The 16,529-nt window shown below is 44.6% G+C and overlaps 1 protein-coding gene across 3 annotated transcripts in view; it reads right to left on the bottom strand.

Annotated features, from left to right (window-relative positions):
• Nucleotides 1-16,529, bottom strand: part of LOC140458769 (uncharacterized) — a 135,833-nt gene that overhangs the window by 35,560 nt on the left and 83,744 nt on the right. For all 3 annotated transcript variants that reach the window (XR_011953672.1, XR_011953671.1, XM_072553414.1), the window contains one exon: nt 15,066-15,200. Coding sequence is in view for 1 of the 3 variants with exons in the window: in XM_072553414.1 (XP_072409515.1) it covers nt 15,066-15,131 (66 nt within the window). In the remaining 2 variants the exon portion in view is untranslated. The remainder of the gene's footprint in view (nt 1-15,065; nt 15,201-16,529) is intronic.

Raw genomic sequence — 16,529 nt, 5'->3', positions numbered from 1 at the left:
TTGCTAACCATGGCTCCTGTATTATCATCCAAACTGTTTATGTAAATGATGCACAACAGTGACCCAGCACCGAACCCCATGGCACACCATTGGCCACAGACCTGCAGTTTGAGCAGAAACCCTCTATAAAAATGCTCTGTCTCCGACCGTCAATCTGTTTTGTATCCAGTTAGTGAACGCTCCCTGGTTATGTCTGATCTAAACTTACTAACCAGTCTGCCATGCAGAACCTTGTCAAAGGCCTTGATAAAGTTCATGTGGACATCGTGTACTGCTCTGCTTTGATCTCTCACTTGTCTACCTCCACACACAGGTTTGAGGCATGATTTCCCGTGTACAAAGCCATGCTGATGATCGTTAATCTGTCCTTACCTTTCCAAATGCACGATGATCGTTTCTCTCAGAATCTCCTACAACAACTTACCACCCTGCCATCAGTCTCACTGGTCCGTAGTAGCTGTCAATGATACAAATATCTCTGGAAGGGGTCCTGTAATTTCCTCCCTCGCTTCTCACAAGGCGCTGGGATACATCTGATCATGTCCCAAGGTTTTATCTAACTTATTGCATTTTAAGACATCCAGCACCTCCTGTTCTCCAATGTGAACTCTTTTCAAGACATCACGATGTATTTTCCCAAGTTCCCGAGCTTCCATGTCTTTCACCACAGTAAATCCTAACACAAAATATTTGTTCAATATCTCCATCATCAGCAGTGATTCCAAACAGACAGCCTCATTGACCTTTCAGGGGCCCTATTCTCTCACGAGCTAATTCTTTGTCCTTGTTGAAACTTGTCAGAATGCTTCTGAAATTTCAAATATCCCTCTACCGCAACTAGCCTCCCCCACCCTTATCTATTCTGCCATTTACGGTCACACCAAAATATAGAATCCAACAGATTTAAAAATATTCCCCTTTTATAAAATCATACATCCTACATTGTTTCTAAGTATCTAGTTCTCATTTATTGTCATATTCTTTATAGCACATTCCAGCACGTTCCCGACTTACTGTCAGGCTAACACCGTTTGGTTTCAGACTGACTGCACAAAGGATTTTGGGAATCCTTGTGAAACAGGTAGCTTACAGGATCAGCAGGTAATAGAGAAGGCAAATCAGATGCTGCCATTTATTACAAAGGGAATGGAGTCTAAAGATAGGGAGGTCTTGTTAAAACGATGCAAGGTACAAGTCAGACCACACCTAGATTATATTGAACAGTACGTGTGCCCTAAGGAAAGACATTCTTGTGTTGGAGGCAGGCCAGGGAAGGTTCGCTCGGCTGATCCTGGAGATGGCGGGATTTTCCAATGAGAAGAGGTGGAGTAGATTGCCCTTGAACCTATTGGGGTTTTGAAGAATGGGAGAGAAATTGAATGAAACATCCAGGATTCGCAGGGGCTTTGACAAGTTAGATGTCGTTAAGTTAGAAAATCGAGCAGTACAGCAGAGTAATAGGCCCTTCGGCCCACCATGGCTGTGCTGACCATGATGCTATTCTCAACTAATCCCATCTGCCTGCACATGGGCGATATCCCTCTATTCTCTGTCTGTTCATGTTTCTGTCTAAATGCCCTTCAAATGTTTGCTCTTGTTGCCACCTCTCCCACCCTCTCGGTAAAGACAACTGGCCTCATTCATCTCACTTTAAACTTCTCACTCTCACCTTAAACTGAGGCACCCGAGTATTTGATATTTCTACATTGGAAGGAGGATTCCAACTATCCACATTATTGAAGCCTCTCCTCATGCTATATACCTGTACCAGGTCACCCCTCAGTCTCCGATATTCTCGCAAAACAATCCAACTTCGTCCATCCTCCTTACAGTCAACACATTCTCATCCAGGCAACATTCTGCCAACCCTCTGTTACACTTTCCCCAAAACCTCCACATCCTTCCTGTGGTGTGTCGATGAGAATGACACGCAACCTTCCAAACATGGTCAAATGAAGTTTCATTCAGTCACAACATCTGTACTCAATACTGTGCCCAATGAAGATAAGCATACCATACTCCCCCTCTACCACCACATCCTGTTGTGTTGTTATTTTTAGAGAGCTATGGATTTGCTTCCAATGTCTCTCTGTTTATCAATGTTTCCAGCTAGTCAATTAGTGTACTTCTCTATTCCATTTGACTTCATAAATGCATCACTTCACACTTGTCCTGATGAAATTCGATTTGCGATTTCTCTGCACAGCATTCCAGCTGATCTACATAGTGCTGCAACCTTTAACACTCTTCCTCACTATCCACAATTCCCCGAACTATCCCTAATCATTACATGCCTTTCCAAATGTCATCTGCAAAATTACCACTCAAACTGCTGACCTTTTCATCTGACTCACAGATATAAATTACACACAGACATCGCAGCACTGATCCTTGTGAAACAGCATTGGCCACAGACGTCCAATCAGAAATTGACCACTCCACATGCCTCTGTCTACTATCACCAAGAAAATATTGTATCCAACTTACCAACGAGCATGGATTGTGATTTGATCTTCCAGATCCCCCTTGCTATTTGGAAGCTGTCCATTCAAAACGACTCTATATTTTGATTCCCAGATTAAATTGGCTGTCTCACGAATGCACTGACTGCGTCCTTTCTTCACACCAGAACGGGACCCTTGTTTGGTTTTTTGCTGATCCTGCCTAAATCCCTACAACCCCTCAATAATCACATTGCTGTCATGATCATTCTGCAGCTACACCACCACAATAACAGTTCGATCATATCTGTTCCCTTCGGTTAATGCTGTCATTCCATCTGCCTTGTTGCAAATGCATGGCGCGTGTCACTGAGAGAGGGCCTTTGAGGGATGGTCAGAGGGCACAGAGTGGGAGAGATGTTTGGGGGAGTGACAATGTTGCAGGGTTAAACAAAGTTACAGTTGCTACAGAATGTTCGCAGGAGAAAACATTTTATTGTTTGGAGGAAGTTAGAGAGAAAAAGCGTCTTTGATTAGATTCCAGAGATAGGAATGTGTATAGGGTTGTGGATCGTTATATGGATTATGTTGATCAGGGCGTAGAAACATTCACAGGATTCCAGGATGTCGTATATTTAACAAGAGTTGTGGGATCTGGAGAATATCACAGCGATAGGGAGGATGGTATGGACTGGAGAGTATTACAGGGAAAGGGAGGGTGGTATGGACTGGAGAATGTTCCAAGCACATGGAAGATGATATAAGCTGGAGAATGCTGCAGCAATAGAGAGGAGTATATGGACTGGAGGATGTTGTACAGGGATGAAGTTGTAGACTGGATACAGTTAGAAGGAGAGATGAATTTATGCACTGGAAGGTATGTCAGAGAGAGTGAGTGGTGTGCATGCTGCAAGATACGACAGGGATAGGGAAGCTTGTTGGGACTGGAGGAGAGAGTGATAGAGAGTCTTGTGAGAGACCAGGTTCACTTATGAGCATAGGATGTGCTACAGTGAGCAGACCCTTTTGCAGATATAAATGAGGATACAATGACCACAAAACAGTCACACCTATATATCGGTATATCGGAACTGAAGGAATTGAAGAGATTACACAGGCTAGGAGTGTTGTATGCAGTGGAGGAGATTAACCTGATAGGAAAGCTTTTAGAGACTTAACAATGTTAGGAAATAATGGGGGTTGCAATGGTGAGAGCAGGTTTCAACAATTCGGAGGATATAGACCTAAAGGAGCTTTGACAGATAGCGATGGAACAGTAAAGGGAATTGTAGTGGCTTCCCTTTCATAAGCAATCCATAAGCACTTAAAATATCCTGTTTGACATGTGCATTATCTCTCCACCATTCATCAGACAGCACTGCAAATACTTCACTGGCTCTGCCTACCAGCTTATACTGAACTACCATTACCCAGAAGACCTCGGGCCACTCTACCTGTCTATGAAATCTTACAAATGAAATCCAGAGTTCCTTGACAGTAGAGTCACAGGTAGTTAGGATAGCGAAGAAGGCGCTTGGTATACACTCCTTTATTGGTCAGAGTATTGAGTACAGGAGTTGGGAGGTCATGTTGCGACTGTACAAGACAGTGGTTCGGCCACTTTTGGAATGCTGCATGCAACTCTGTTCTACTTCCGAATGAAGGATTTTGTGAAACTTGAAAGGGTCCAGGATGTTGCCAGGGATGAGCTATAGGGAGAGTTTGAACAGGTGATGTTGTTTTTCCTGGAGAGTCAGAGGCTGAGGGTGACCTCGTAGAGGTTTATAAAATCAAGAGGGGCATGGATAGGGTAAATAGACAAAGGCTTTCTCCTGGGGTATGCGAATCCAGAATTATAGGGTGGGTTTAGGGTGAGAGTAGAAAGATATAAAAGATAAAAAGAGGCAACTTTTTCTCGCAGAGGATAGTACATATATGGAATGAGCTGCCAGAATAAGTGGTGGAAGCTCGTACAACTGCAACAGTTAAAAGGCACCTGGATGGGTATCTGAATAGGAAGGGTTTAGAGGGAGAGGGGCCGGGTGCTCGCAGATGGGACTAGATTGGGTTGGGATATCTGATCTGCAGGATGGGACCATGAATGGGTTGTGGAACCTGGAGGATGTTATGATTTGAACCACAGGTAATGTTTGATTGGATCTTTCAGCCAATTTTACAGATGGTACAATTGCAACATTTAAGAAGCATTTGGATGGATATATGAATAGAAAGGGTTTGGAGGCATATAGGCCAGGTACTGGCAGGTGGGACTAGATTGGGGTGGAATATCCTGTCGGCATGGCTGGGTTGGAATGAAGGGCCTGTTTCCATGCTGTACATCTCTATGACTGTAAGATCGGCTGAATGGTCCAATCAAAAATTACCTGTGGTTCAAATCATAATATCCTCCAGGTTCCACAAGCCATCCCCTGTCCCATCCTGCAGGTTCAATGAATCCCGGAACCTCTAACCTTCTGCAAGTCCCACGTCCCTTCCGACATTTGTAGCATCCTCCAGGTTCTGCAGCCCTTCATAGCTCGGAACATGGCCCAGACTCTCCAATTCCTCCTTCCTCTGCAATGTTCCCGAGAAGAGCACTGGAGGATGGTGGTGGTTACAGAGATATGGAGGGACATCAGGACGGGAGGATTTTGCGGACATTAGGAATATATGGACTTGAGGAGGTTTCACAGTTTATGAGTGTTGGAGGGACCGGAGGAACTTACAAAGATAGGGATAGTTTTAGATTGGAGGATTCTGCAGAAAAACTTTACGTGGTTAAATACAGGATTCTTAGCAGCGTGCAGGAACAAAGGGATCCTGTGTCCCTCAGGTTCCCACCCAAGTTGACAGGCTGTTAAGAAGGCGGATGGTGTGTTGCCTTTCATTAGCAGGGGGATTGAATTTAAGAGATGTGAGATTTTGCTGCAGCTCTACAGAACCCCAGTTAGACCACACTTCGAATATTGTGAACAGTTCTGTTCACTTCATTATAGGAAGGACGTGGAAGCTTTAAAGACAGTGCAGAGGAGATTGAGCAGGATGCTGCCTGGACTGGAGGGCATGCCCATCGAAGGTAGGTTGTGGAAGCGAGGGCTTTTCTGATCACAGCGAAGGAGGAAGAATGGTGACTTGTTAGAGGTGTACAAGGGAATGAGAGGCATAGATAGAGTGGATAACCAGAGACTACTTCCCATGGCAAAATGGCTATCACAAGGGGACATAAGTTTAAGGTAATTGGCAGAAGGTTTAGCTTAGATATCAGAGGGATATGGGCCAGGTGCTGGCTGGTAGGACTAGATTGGGTTGGGATATCCTGTCGGCATGGATGGGACTGGTACGTTATTTACACAGAGTGTGGTGGGTGCGTGGAATGGACTGCCAGCCATGGTAATAGATTCAGACACATTACAGACATCGAAGCAACTCTTGGATAGGCACATCAATGATAGTAAAATGTAAGGTATGTAGGTTCGTTTCATCTTCAGAGTAGGATAAAAGGCCAGCACAATATTGAGGGCGGAAGGGCTTGTACTGGAATGTGCTATTCCATGTTCTAAATAGCAAGGGTTATGATGGCAGCAAGAGGTTTCGGGGAGTGGGAGAGGATGTAATCTGAATGAAGTGACACAAATAGGAGTCGTTGCTCAGGTTGTATGAGGTAACAGAGACAGCAATGGTCTGATCTGGAGCAGATGACCAGACTGGGAGAATTGTGGGGACTGGAGGTGCTTTCACAGGGAGGGAGGAGCATAGAGCCACAGGAGGTTACAGAAATGTGGAGAGCTGTCGGGCCTACAGGAGTTCATGGAGATGGGGAGGTTGGGAGGAATGGAGCAGTTTACAGGGATAAGGATGTTGGTAGGATGGGGTGTTTTACACAGACAGGAATGTTTCAGGTGAATGGAGCTGAGTACAGAGATAAAGTGGGTTGTACAGATTGGAAAAACAAATAGACGTATGGAGGGTAGTCGTGACTGAAGATGTTTATAGACACAGGAAGGCTTAGGTTCTGCAGGTTATTTAGATAAAGGGGGTGTGGAATCAGACAGATTCTCCAAGTGATAAAAACAGCAATTTTGGTTGGAGACAGTTTCACAGATTAGGGAGCATTAGTAACCTCCTCCAGTTTGGTCAGAGTGGGAAGGGTTGTAGGGGAGGGTGATGTTTACACATGGAAGAGCTGGAGAAGATTGTGGAAATGAGTAGATGGATGGAGACACTGGAGGAGCTTACATTGACAGGGTGGGTGGTGGCAATGAAAAGATATCACACAGATAGTGGGTCTTGTAGGAATTGTACTGAAAGAGTCACAGGCATTGGAATGACCTCTGCAGATTGGGAGTATTACAGGGACTGAGAGGATTGTAGGGTCTCCACAGATTGATCGTGTCTTTAAGAATATGTAGATATGGAAATCTTAAACCCAATGTATGCAGTCTTCATTTCAAGACCAGAGCCTTATTATCCCTCATCAGCCAAGGATCCCTAACCCTGCCAGCTTTTGCCTTTATCCCAATGGGGCATACTGGTCCTGGATTCTTGAGATCACACTTTGAAAAGCCTCCCATTTGCCAGTTGTTCCTTTTCCTTCAAACAGACTCACCCAATCGATTAGAATCATCATATGGAGGTGCCGGTGTTGGACTGGGGATGTACAAAGTTAAAAATCACCCGACACTCGGTTCCAGTCCAACCGGTTTATTTGAAAGCACTAACTTTCAGAGCACCTGCTTCTTCATCAGGTGGTTGTGGAGCACAATCCTAAGGTACAGAATTTATAGCAACGGGATGGCAGTGTCATGGAATATAATATCAAACAAATTTAGTTTAAGCCTTTCATCTGTTACAGTGATCACCAGCGCTTCCAAAGCGAGTTGGATTTTAGCTGGGCATTGTGCAATTTTAAATTCACAGCATTGACGCTGGCCAGATCCTGCAGAATGGCCCCAAACCTGGCCCTGTTCCAGTATTCCTCTTCAATCTGTGGACCTGCTGATCTTTCTCCATAACTATGTTAAAACAAAGACAGTTGTGGACACTGGACCCAAAGTGCTCTCTGAATGACACTTCAGTCACTTGCCCGACCTCGTTTTCTGAGGGGAGGTCCAGTGTTGCACCTGCCTGAGTAGAGTAGGGCCCTCTGCATATTGATTTAGGAACCTTCCTTGGACACATGTGAAAAATTGCCCTCTGTCCAGGTCTTTTTATACTCTAGGTGGCCCAGTCAATACAGGGAATATTAAAATCTCCAGCCTGCACTCCTCTATTATTCCTATAGTTATCTACAATCTCTCTACACAGCTGCTCCTCTGGTATCTGTTGGGTCTACAAAAATATACAATACAGTCCCAACAAAGTGACCACCCCCTTCTTATTTCTAACTTCTAACCATGTGGAATTTTAAATGAATATATGTTTCATAAATTGGAAATAACAATCCATAAATACGTATTGATAAAAATCCAAACACTTGACCTTCAGAGAAAGACAACAGTTCACTCTCATGTGGTCTGCACGACATACCCACAGCAAAGTGTTTGCCTCTCAATGACCCTGTGAAATGGGCGAGCCAGCTGCTTAGCTCAAGGGTAGCAAGGGATGGGCAATAAAGGCTAGTCAGCCAGAGACACCCACATCCCATACCTGATTTTAAAAAAAAATCCATCCAGATTGGTCCCAGCACAGTTCCAGTGGAACAATGTCCTGGCCAATCACGTTGGTAGATTTACGGACAGGGCTTTAACCTGACAGAGAGGATGCAGGGACAGGCTTCAGGTGAAAGGAAGTTTCCAAATACAAAGAGAAAAGGTGAAGCATCAGAGCAGCGTGGGAATGTGACTGAAGACAACAGAAAGGAACAGGATGGGACAAAGTTTAACTAAAACTGTAGATCAGCAAATCCATTTGTGACAGGGAATTGTAGGAACGAGTAAATTATGTTTTTTTTCTTAATGGACAAAGTCTCTGCAACAAGGGAGATGGATTTGTGACACAGAGATAAAAGGGATTTAGACACCAGAGAGATGTGGTTACAGGGCGAACAAAAGGTGGAACGTAAATATTCAATGGTTCACAACCTTGTGCAAATTCAGGCAAAATGGACAACGCTAACAATAATGGGTAAGAAAGGCATTACAGAGAAAGCATTTGGCATCAGATCATGAAGTAGAGTCAGTCTGAATGTAAATTCTGGTTCCTACTTGCCAAGGACACAAGCAGCAGAACAGTTTTAGACCACCCACCGAACAGCATTTCACGGCTCGTCACTACAATAAATAGGAATTCATTGGAATGTTTAATACAGACATGGTGAACATTTAGTGAAACGTCAATATTCACAAAGTCCGGGACAATCACACTGACAACATTGATATTGGAAGAGGAGTTCAGAGGATTTTTTTCAGTGTTTCTTAGAATAACACATTGTGCAACTGGCGAGGGACGTAACTGTCTCAGAGAGACTGTTGTGTGATAAAACTTAGTAAATGAGTAATGTCACCTGGAGAGATCCTCTGGGAAACTGTGATAAAGTGCAGTTTAAAGAAATATAAAGTTTTAAAGTGAATCACAGAAAGGACAAGCTACAACTAGAAACAAAAATAGCCAGTGACATGAGTTTGAGAGGAGAACTGACCAAGATAAACAGGCTAAACAGACTGAAACATGTGCCTGTAAATGAACAGTGGAAAACTTTTGAAGGAACAGTGTAAAATACTCAACAAAAGGACATTCCACTGAAACAGACAAAAACTCAGCAAGAAATCCCCACCGGTCCCTCACTCAGAACAAAATGGATCATATTCGATTATGAGGCTGAGAAGATCACCACAAAGTACTTAAAATCCTGAAGTGAGAGAGAGTTTTAGACGAAGTTTTAAAGGGATTGCAATGGGTCTGCTCGCAGGAGGGGGGCAATGGGAAGGGGAATCATTGTCAAGGTTTATTGACACGATACGAACATGGAGAGGTGAAGGTGCTGGAGGTGGTGAGAGTGGTCGGGGTCTGTTACAGAGAGTGGTCGGGGTCTGAACGGTGTTACAAAGCCAGCACGGATTGCTGCAGCTGGAGGGGTTTGCAGAGGTAGGGAGGGTATATGTATTTTTATTTATTCATTCATGGGATGTGGGTGTCACTGCCTAGACCAGCATTCTATGACCCCACTGCTAATTACCCAGAGATTGTTGGGGCCCTGGTGGATAAATATAATACTTTGCTGGCCACAGGTGAAGTGCTGAATGACTGGAGGATCGCTAATGTGGTTCCGTTGTTCAAAAAGGGCAGCAGGGATAGGCCAGGTAATTACAGAGCAGATAGTCTGACAGCAGGGGGAGGAACATTATTGGAAACTACTGTGAGGATGAATCAACACTTGCAAAGGTAAGGATCAACTCGGTTTAGTCATCACGGATTTGGTAGAGGAAGATACTGTCTGAGGAATTCAGTTCAGTTTTTTTGAAATGATGCTTAAGTATATTGATGAAGGCAGTGCAGATGATGTGGTTTACATGGACTTGAATAAGTCCTTAAACAAGATCCAACATGGAAGGCTGGTCCAAAAGGACTGAGTTCCAAGGCAAGTTGGCAAATTGGATGCAAAATTGGTGGATAGAATATTTTCACCACCGGGTGTACCACAGAGATCTGTGCAGGAACCATTGAACATTAATAACACGGATGTGAAAGCAGAAGGTATCATCAGTCGGTTTGCAGATGACATGAAAGGTGAGGGTGTTGTTCACAGTGAGGAGGATGGTCTCCGTCTGCAGTCCGATGTCGATCGGATGATAATCTAAGCAGAGTTTAGTTCTGATCGAAGTGAGGTAATACTCTGTGGGAGGTACGATAAGAGAAGTACAGACATAATAAACGGTAGGTCCTTGCGGAGTACTGAGGAATACAGGGACCTAGGTGGACAAGTCCATATATCCCTGAAGGTGTCAGCACAGGGTGACAGGGCGGGGAAAGGCATCTCAACTGGGAGCGGGAGAGGGACCCATATCCTGGTGGGGTGAATTGCTCGAGATGCTTGAGAGGATATAACCTAGTGTGGCAGGGTGTTGGACCTTAAATAAACGTAAGGCCAGAAAGAAGATTGAGGCTGGTACACGAGTTAAAGACAGCAATTTCAGCAGACAAGGCAGGCAAGAACATAGCAGGGAATGGGGGAAAACTGATCATTAAACAGCATTTATTTCAATACAAGGGGCTAGACAGCTAAGGAAGATGAACTCAGGGCATGGATTGGAACATGGGACTGGGATATTATAGTTATTACAGAAACACAGCTGAGGGAGGGACATGACTGGCAGTTCATTGTTTCAAGGTAGAGATGCTACAGGAAGGGGAGGCAAGAGAGGACGTGTGGTGGTGGGGTTTGATTGCATTAATCATCACAGCAGTACTTAGGGAGGATATTCCTGTGGGATCGCCCAGTGAAGCTATGTTAGTGGAACAGAGAAATAAGAATGGGTCATTACTTTGATACGATCGGACTGCTGACCCCGAATAATCTGTGGCAGACTGAGGAATAAATATGTCGGGACATCTTAAATAACAAGCATAATAATAGGGCTGTTATGGTATGGCTTTAGAACTTTCCAAACCTAGACTGGGACTGCCAGTGTTCAGCGTTTGCAAGGGAGGAATTTGGTAATTTTGTTCCAGAAAACTGCCAATCAATATGTAAATAGCCTGAAAAGAGAAAGGGGCAAAACCTGACCTCCACTTGGGAATCAAGGTCGGGAAAGGGACTGAGATATTAGTGGGAAAGCATTTTGCCAAAGTGACCACAGTTCTAGTAGTGTGAAAACAGCTTTGGAAAAGGACAGGCCTGGTCCACAAGTGCAAGTTATAAAATGGGGCCCGACCAATCTTGATCGTATTAGCCAGGAACTTTCAAAATGTGATTGCGGAAGGGAATTATTTACAGGAAAAGGGAAGTTTGGCAAGTGAGAATATTTTAAAAGTGAGATAAACTGATCGATCAGCGCCAGCATTTTCCTGTTTGTGTGCAGGTCAATGCTGACAGCATTCGGAAACACTGGCTGGAAATTGAGGGTCTGGTCAAGGAAATGGGGGCAACATGTCAGTATAGCCATCTGGATCAAAGGAATCCCTGAGGATATACAGGGGCTGTTGGAATACACTCTGGGTGGAAAACAGGAATGGAGAAAGGCTAAATGAAATAGCCTCAGCAGAGAAGGAAAGGGTAATCCAAAAGTGATTGTATCAGTGTATTAAGAGTGCATAAGTAACTCAGGACAAAATAGTGTCAATTAAAGATCAATGAGGCAATCGAAGTGTGGAATTGCAGGATATTTGCTAAGATCCTTAACATTTTTTTCACTCCAGAACTTACTGTGGAGAAAGACCGGGGAATTCAGGGAACAACAGTAATACATTCGACCACAATTGGAGTTCTCTGCAATTCCAGTCTCTCTGCTACAGGAAGGATGTTGCGAAACTTGAAAGGGCTCAGAAAAGATTAACAAGATATTGCCCGGGTTGTTGCTGAATAAGCTGGGGTTACTGTCACTGGAGAATCGGAGACAGAGGGATGACCTTACAGAGGTCCCGATATGAACATGAGCGGCATGGATAGGGTAAGCATTCAAGGCCTTTTCCCAGAAGTTGGGGGAGTCCAAAAATAGAGGGCATAGGTTTAAGGTTAGAGGTGAATGGTTTCCAGAGGGACTGAAGGGACAGCTTCTTCACACACATGGTGATGGGTGTATGGAATGAGCTGAAAGAGAAAGTAACGGAGACCGATACAATTACAACATTTAAAAGGGTGTAGTAAGGGTGTCGACGTATGTGGGCCAAATGCTGGAAAAGGGAATGGATTTATTTATATCTTCTGGGAAGCCTGGATGAGTTGGGGACCGAAGGGTCTGTTTCTATGCTGTATATCTCTATGACTTAAAAAGAGTGCATGTTATAGAAGAGGTGGTGCTGGAGGTTTTAAAACACAAAGCTGTGGCAAGTCCCAGAACCTGATTAAGTGTATCACAGGACACTGTGGGATGCTAGGGAAGAAATTGTGGAGCCCCTAGCAAAGGTATGTGTACTACTGACAGCCCTGTGTGATGGGCTGGCAGGCTGGAGGGTGGCATCATGGACAGTGAAGGAGGTTTTCTGAGATTACAAAGGCATCTTGATGAAGGGAGTGAATGGGCTGAAAAAAATGGAATTCAATCTGAATAATTACGAGATAATGCATTTTGTAAAACAAACAAGGAGAGAGCTTATACAATTAATGTTAGAGCTTCCGTTAATGTTTTAGAGCAGAGGGTCCTCCAGGTTCAGGTACATAATCCTTGAAGCTTACATCACAGGATGGATAAGACAGTGTTTGGCATGCCTGACTATGGCTCAGTCCATTGACTGGAGGATTTGGGACGTCATATTGAGATTGTACAGACATTTGTGAGGCCTGTTCTGCAATACTCTGTCCAGTTCTGGTCGCCCAGTTAACAGGGAGGATATTATTAAGCTGCAGGGCATTCAGAAGAGATTTCCCAGGATATTGATTGAGATTTGATTACTTTACAGTGCAGAAACAGGCCCTTCGGCCCAACAAGTCCACACCGACCCGCCGAAGCGCAACCCACCCATACCCCCACATTTACCCCTTACCTAACACTACGACAATTTAGCATGGCCTATTCACCTGACTTGCACGTCTTTGGACTGTGGAAACCCACGCTGACACGGGGAGAATGTGCAAACTCCACACAGTTAGTCGCCAGAGGCGGGAATTGAACCTGGGACTCTGGCGCTGTGAGGCAGCATTGCTAACCACTGTGCCACTGTGCCACCGTGCCGTCCACTACCATGCTGGGTATGGAAGGCTTGAGTTCTGAAAAATGGCTGGATAGGCTGAGTCTTTTTTCACTGGAGCCTGGAGGTTGAGACATGATGCTATAAAGGTTTATGAAAAAAAATGATTTATAGATCAATTTTATGGTAGTTGCCTTTTCCTCAGGATGGGGGAGTCTCAAGAGGAGGGGCCACATTTTTAAGGTTAGAGGAGAGAGATGTTCAAAAAAAGATATGGGGCAATTTGCTACACAGAGGGTGGTTTGAGTGTGGAATGGACTTCCTGAGAAAGGGGTTGATGTGGGTACAATTACAACATTTAAAAGATATTTGGATAAACAGGTGAATAGGGAAGGGTTGGAGTGATATGGACCAGCAACAGGCAGCTGGGAAGAGTTTAGTTTTAGATTATGGTGGGTATCACCTGAAGGGACAGTTTCCATCCTGTATGGCTCTATGACAAGAATATGGTTTTATTCCATTATTGAAGAAAGGATCAGGGCTGGGCCCACTGATGTGCATCATCTACATAAACAATTTGGGTGAAAATATCGGAGTGATTGTGCGAAAGTCTGTTGATGATCAAATGAATGGTGTCGTGGGCAGTGAATACGGTTATCAAAGGGGATCTTGACCAACTGGGCCAGTGGACCAAGGAATGAAAGATGGAGTTTAATTCAGGTGTTGGATTTTGTTAAGACAAACCAGGGAGGACTAACACAGTTAATGGAAGGGCTCTGGGCAGGGTTGTTGAACAGAGAGAGAGAGAGACCAGGGGGTGCAAGTTACATTGTTCCTCGGAAGTGGCATCACAGGTGGACAGGTTGGGGAAAGTGGCATTTGGCACATTTGCCATCATTGGCCAACACTTTGTTCCATACGTTGGAGATATTTGTAACATTGCCCTAAATATTTCCATTGGGCAGAGGAGGGCACGGGGTGACCCTAAGAATGGTGAATAACCAAAGGTAGGTGAGTCCAAACCTAGAGGGTATAAACAGGAGGTGAGAGAGAGAAAGGATTTAAAGAGGAAGCTGAGGGGGATCATTATCCACAGAGGATGGTGCATAGACGGAACAGACTGCCTCAGGCACATGGGAGAAAAAAGAACAATTACAGCATGGAAAAGACATTTGGGCAGGTACATGGAGAGGAGAAGGTTTGAAGAGATAAGGGCCAAATGCAGGCAAATGAGACTCATTCAGTTTTGGTAATATGGGCAGCATTGAGGAATTGGACCACAGGTTCTGTTTCCGTGCTGTATTACTCTGTATCCAGTTAAAGAGGATTAGTGTACCAAAATAAGGCATGTTGTAGACACTGAAACAGGTTACAGCGATAGAGATGGTAGTCTGGAATGCAGTACGTCTCAAGTACATAGAGCGACTATCGGGAATGGAGCAGGTTACAGGGACAACGACTGTTATGGGAGTTAAAAATTACTGAAGGCACTGGTGCATAAGCCATGCCATAGATACAGTGTTGCAGAGTAGTGAGTGTTAGTACAGTGTTGGAGGGAGAATACAGAACAGAAAGATCCCAGGTAGCGTTCCCAACCTCTCGTCGGAAGCCGGCTTTAATGTCTGTTGTCCTGATGCTCACTAAGACAGTGCAGGCCTGGATTAATAACTCTGAACTCCCGATGCTTTCTCAGTGCAACATAAGTTAAAGTAGATGTGGTGATTGAGCATGGGGTGTGTCCATACTGTGTTCCCCATCCAGCACTTATCTATATCATGTCTTGTCAGCGATGTTTGGAGCCCTCTCATTGCTCTCTGCTCTGTACACTATGAGTGATCTTACCTCACTCCAGGATTTATTGAAGGCTCCAGATCTCCCTTCCCTTTGTCTCTCTGGCTGACCAACCATCTTCAATGAGGTGATGGATGAGACACACAGCAGTTGGGAAGTCTATTGAGTAAGCAACTTCCTGAGTACCTACAGGAGACAGGGAAATAGACAGAATGGGAAATTAGACTGATGCAGTGACGAGTACACAAGGAGAATGGAAATGAGCCCCACAGATATCTGGAAAATCCCAAACTCCATCCCTGGCCTGCACTGTTGCGTCTCTCTGGAGTGGAGAATTCTGTTGGCCCAGGATCTGGAGTAGCTGCAAGAGTGAGAGACACTGACAGAGGCAGCAATTAGACCCACACAGTGAGGGATACCACATGGAGAGAGACAGTGATATCACCGGAGTGCTGGAAGACTTCAGGATCACACTATCATGTTGGAAGAACGGGTTTAGCTTCATGTGTCAGTGCTCAGGGATGAGCAACCACTGAGCAGGTGAAGTGATGGCCTAATAACATTATTGTTAGCGCATTTGTCCAAAACCTCAGTTAGTGCTCAGGGGAGGCAGTTTTGAATCTCCTCATAAGATATGGTGGAATTTAAAATCAATAATTTTAAAAATATCAATTAACAATCCATAAACAAATATGAAACCATTGTTGATGTACAAAAAACACAATCCCTTAGATTCCCTACAGTGTGGAAACAGCCTTTCGACCCAAGAGTAACCCACTCAGACCCATCACCCTCGACCTAATACACCTAACATTAGGGGCAATGTAGCATGGCCAATTCGCCCGACCTGCGCATCTTGGGACCGTGGAAGCAAACCGGAGCATCCGGAGGCAATTCACGCAGACATGCGGAGAAGGTGCAAACTCCACAAAGTCGCCCGGGGCTGGAATTGAACCTGGGACGCTGGTGCGGTGAGGCAGAAGCGCTAATCACTGAGCCACCGTGCCGCGCACTTGCCCTTTCGACAACGAAATCTGATCATCCTCACTTGGTCTGCACTACATACCCACAGCAAAGTGTTTGCCTCTCAATTGCCTTTTGAAATGGCCGAGCAAGCTATTCAGCTCATGGGCAGCTAGGGATAGGCAATGAAGGCTGGTTAGCCAGAGACACCCACATCCCCTACCTGATTTATAAAAAAATCCATTAGGATGGTCCTACTGGAACTGTGCTCGGGCCTGTGACCTAACCAATCATGTCTATACGTTTATGGATAGGGCTTTAAACTGACAGAGAGGATGCTGGGACAGGGTCCAGGTGAAAGGAGCTTTCCAAATACAAAGAGAAAAGGTGTAGTAATGGAGCAACATGAGAATGTGGCTGAAGGCAATCAGAAAGGAACAGGATGGGACAGAGTTTAACTAAAACTGTACATCAGTGAATAGGTTTGTGACAGGAAATTGTGGGAAAGAGGAAATTATGATTTTTTTTGAATGGACGAAGTCTTATCAATAA

The sequence above is a fragment of the Chiloscyllium punctatum genome, chromosome 34, assembly GCF_047496795.1.
Source record: "Chiloscyllium punctatum isolate Juve2018m chromosome 34, sChiPun1.3, whole genome shotgun sequence".
NCBI lineage: Eukaryota > Metazoa > Chordata > Chondrichthyes > Orectolobiformes > Hemiscylliidae > Chiloscyllium > Chiloscyllium punctatum.
This window is presented reverse-complemented; position numbering and strand designations above follow the sequence as displayed.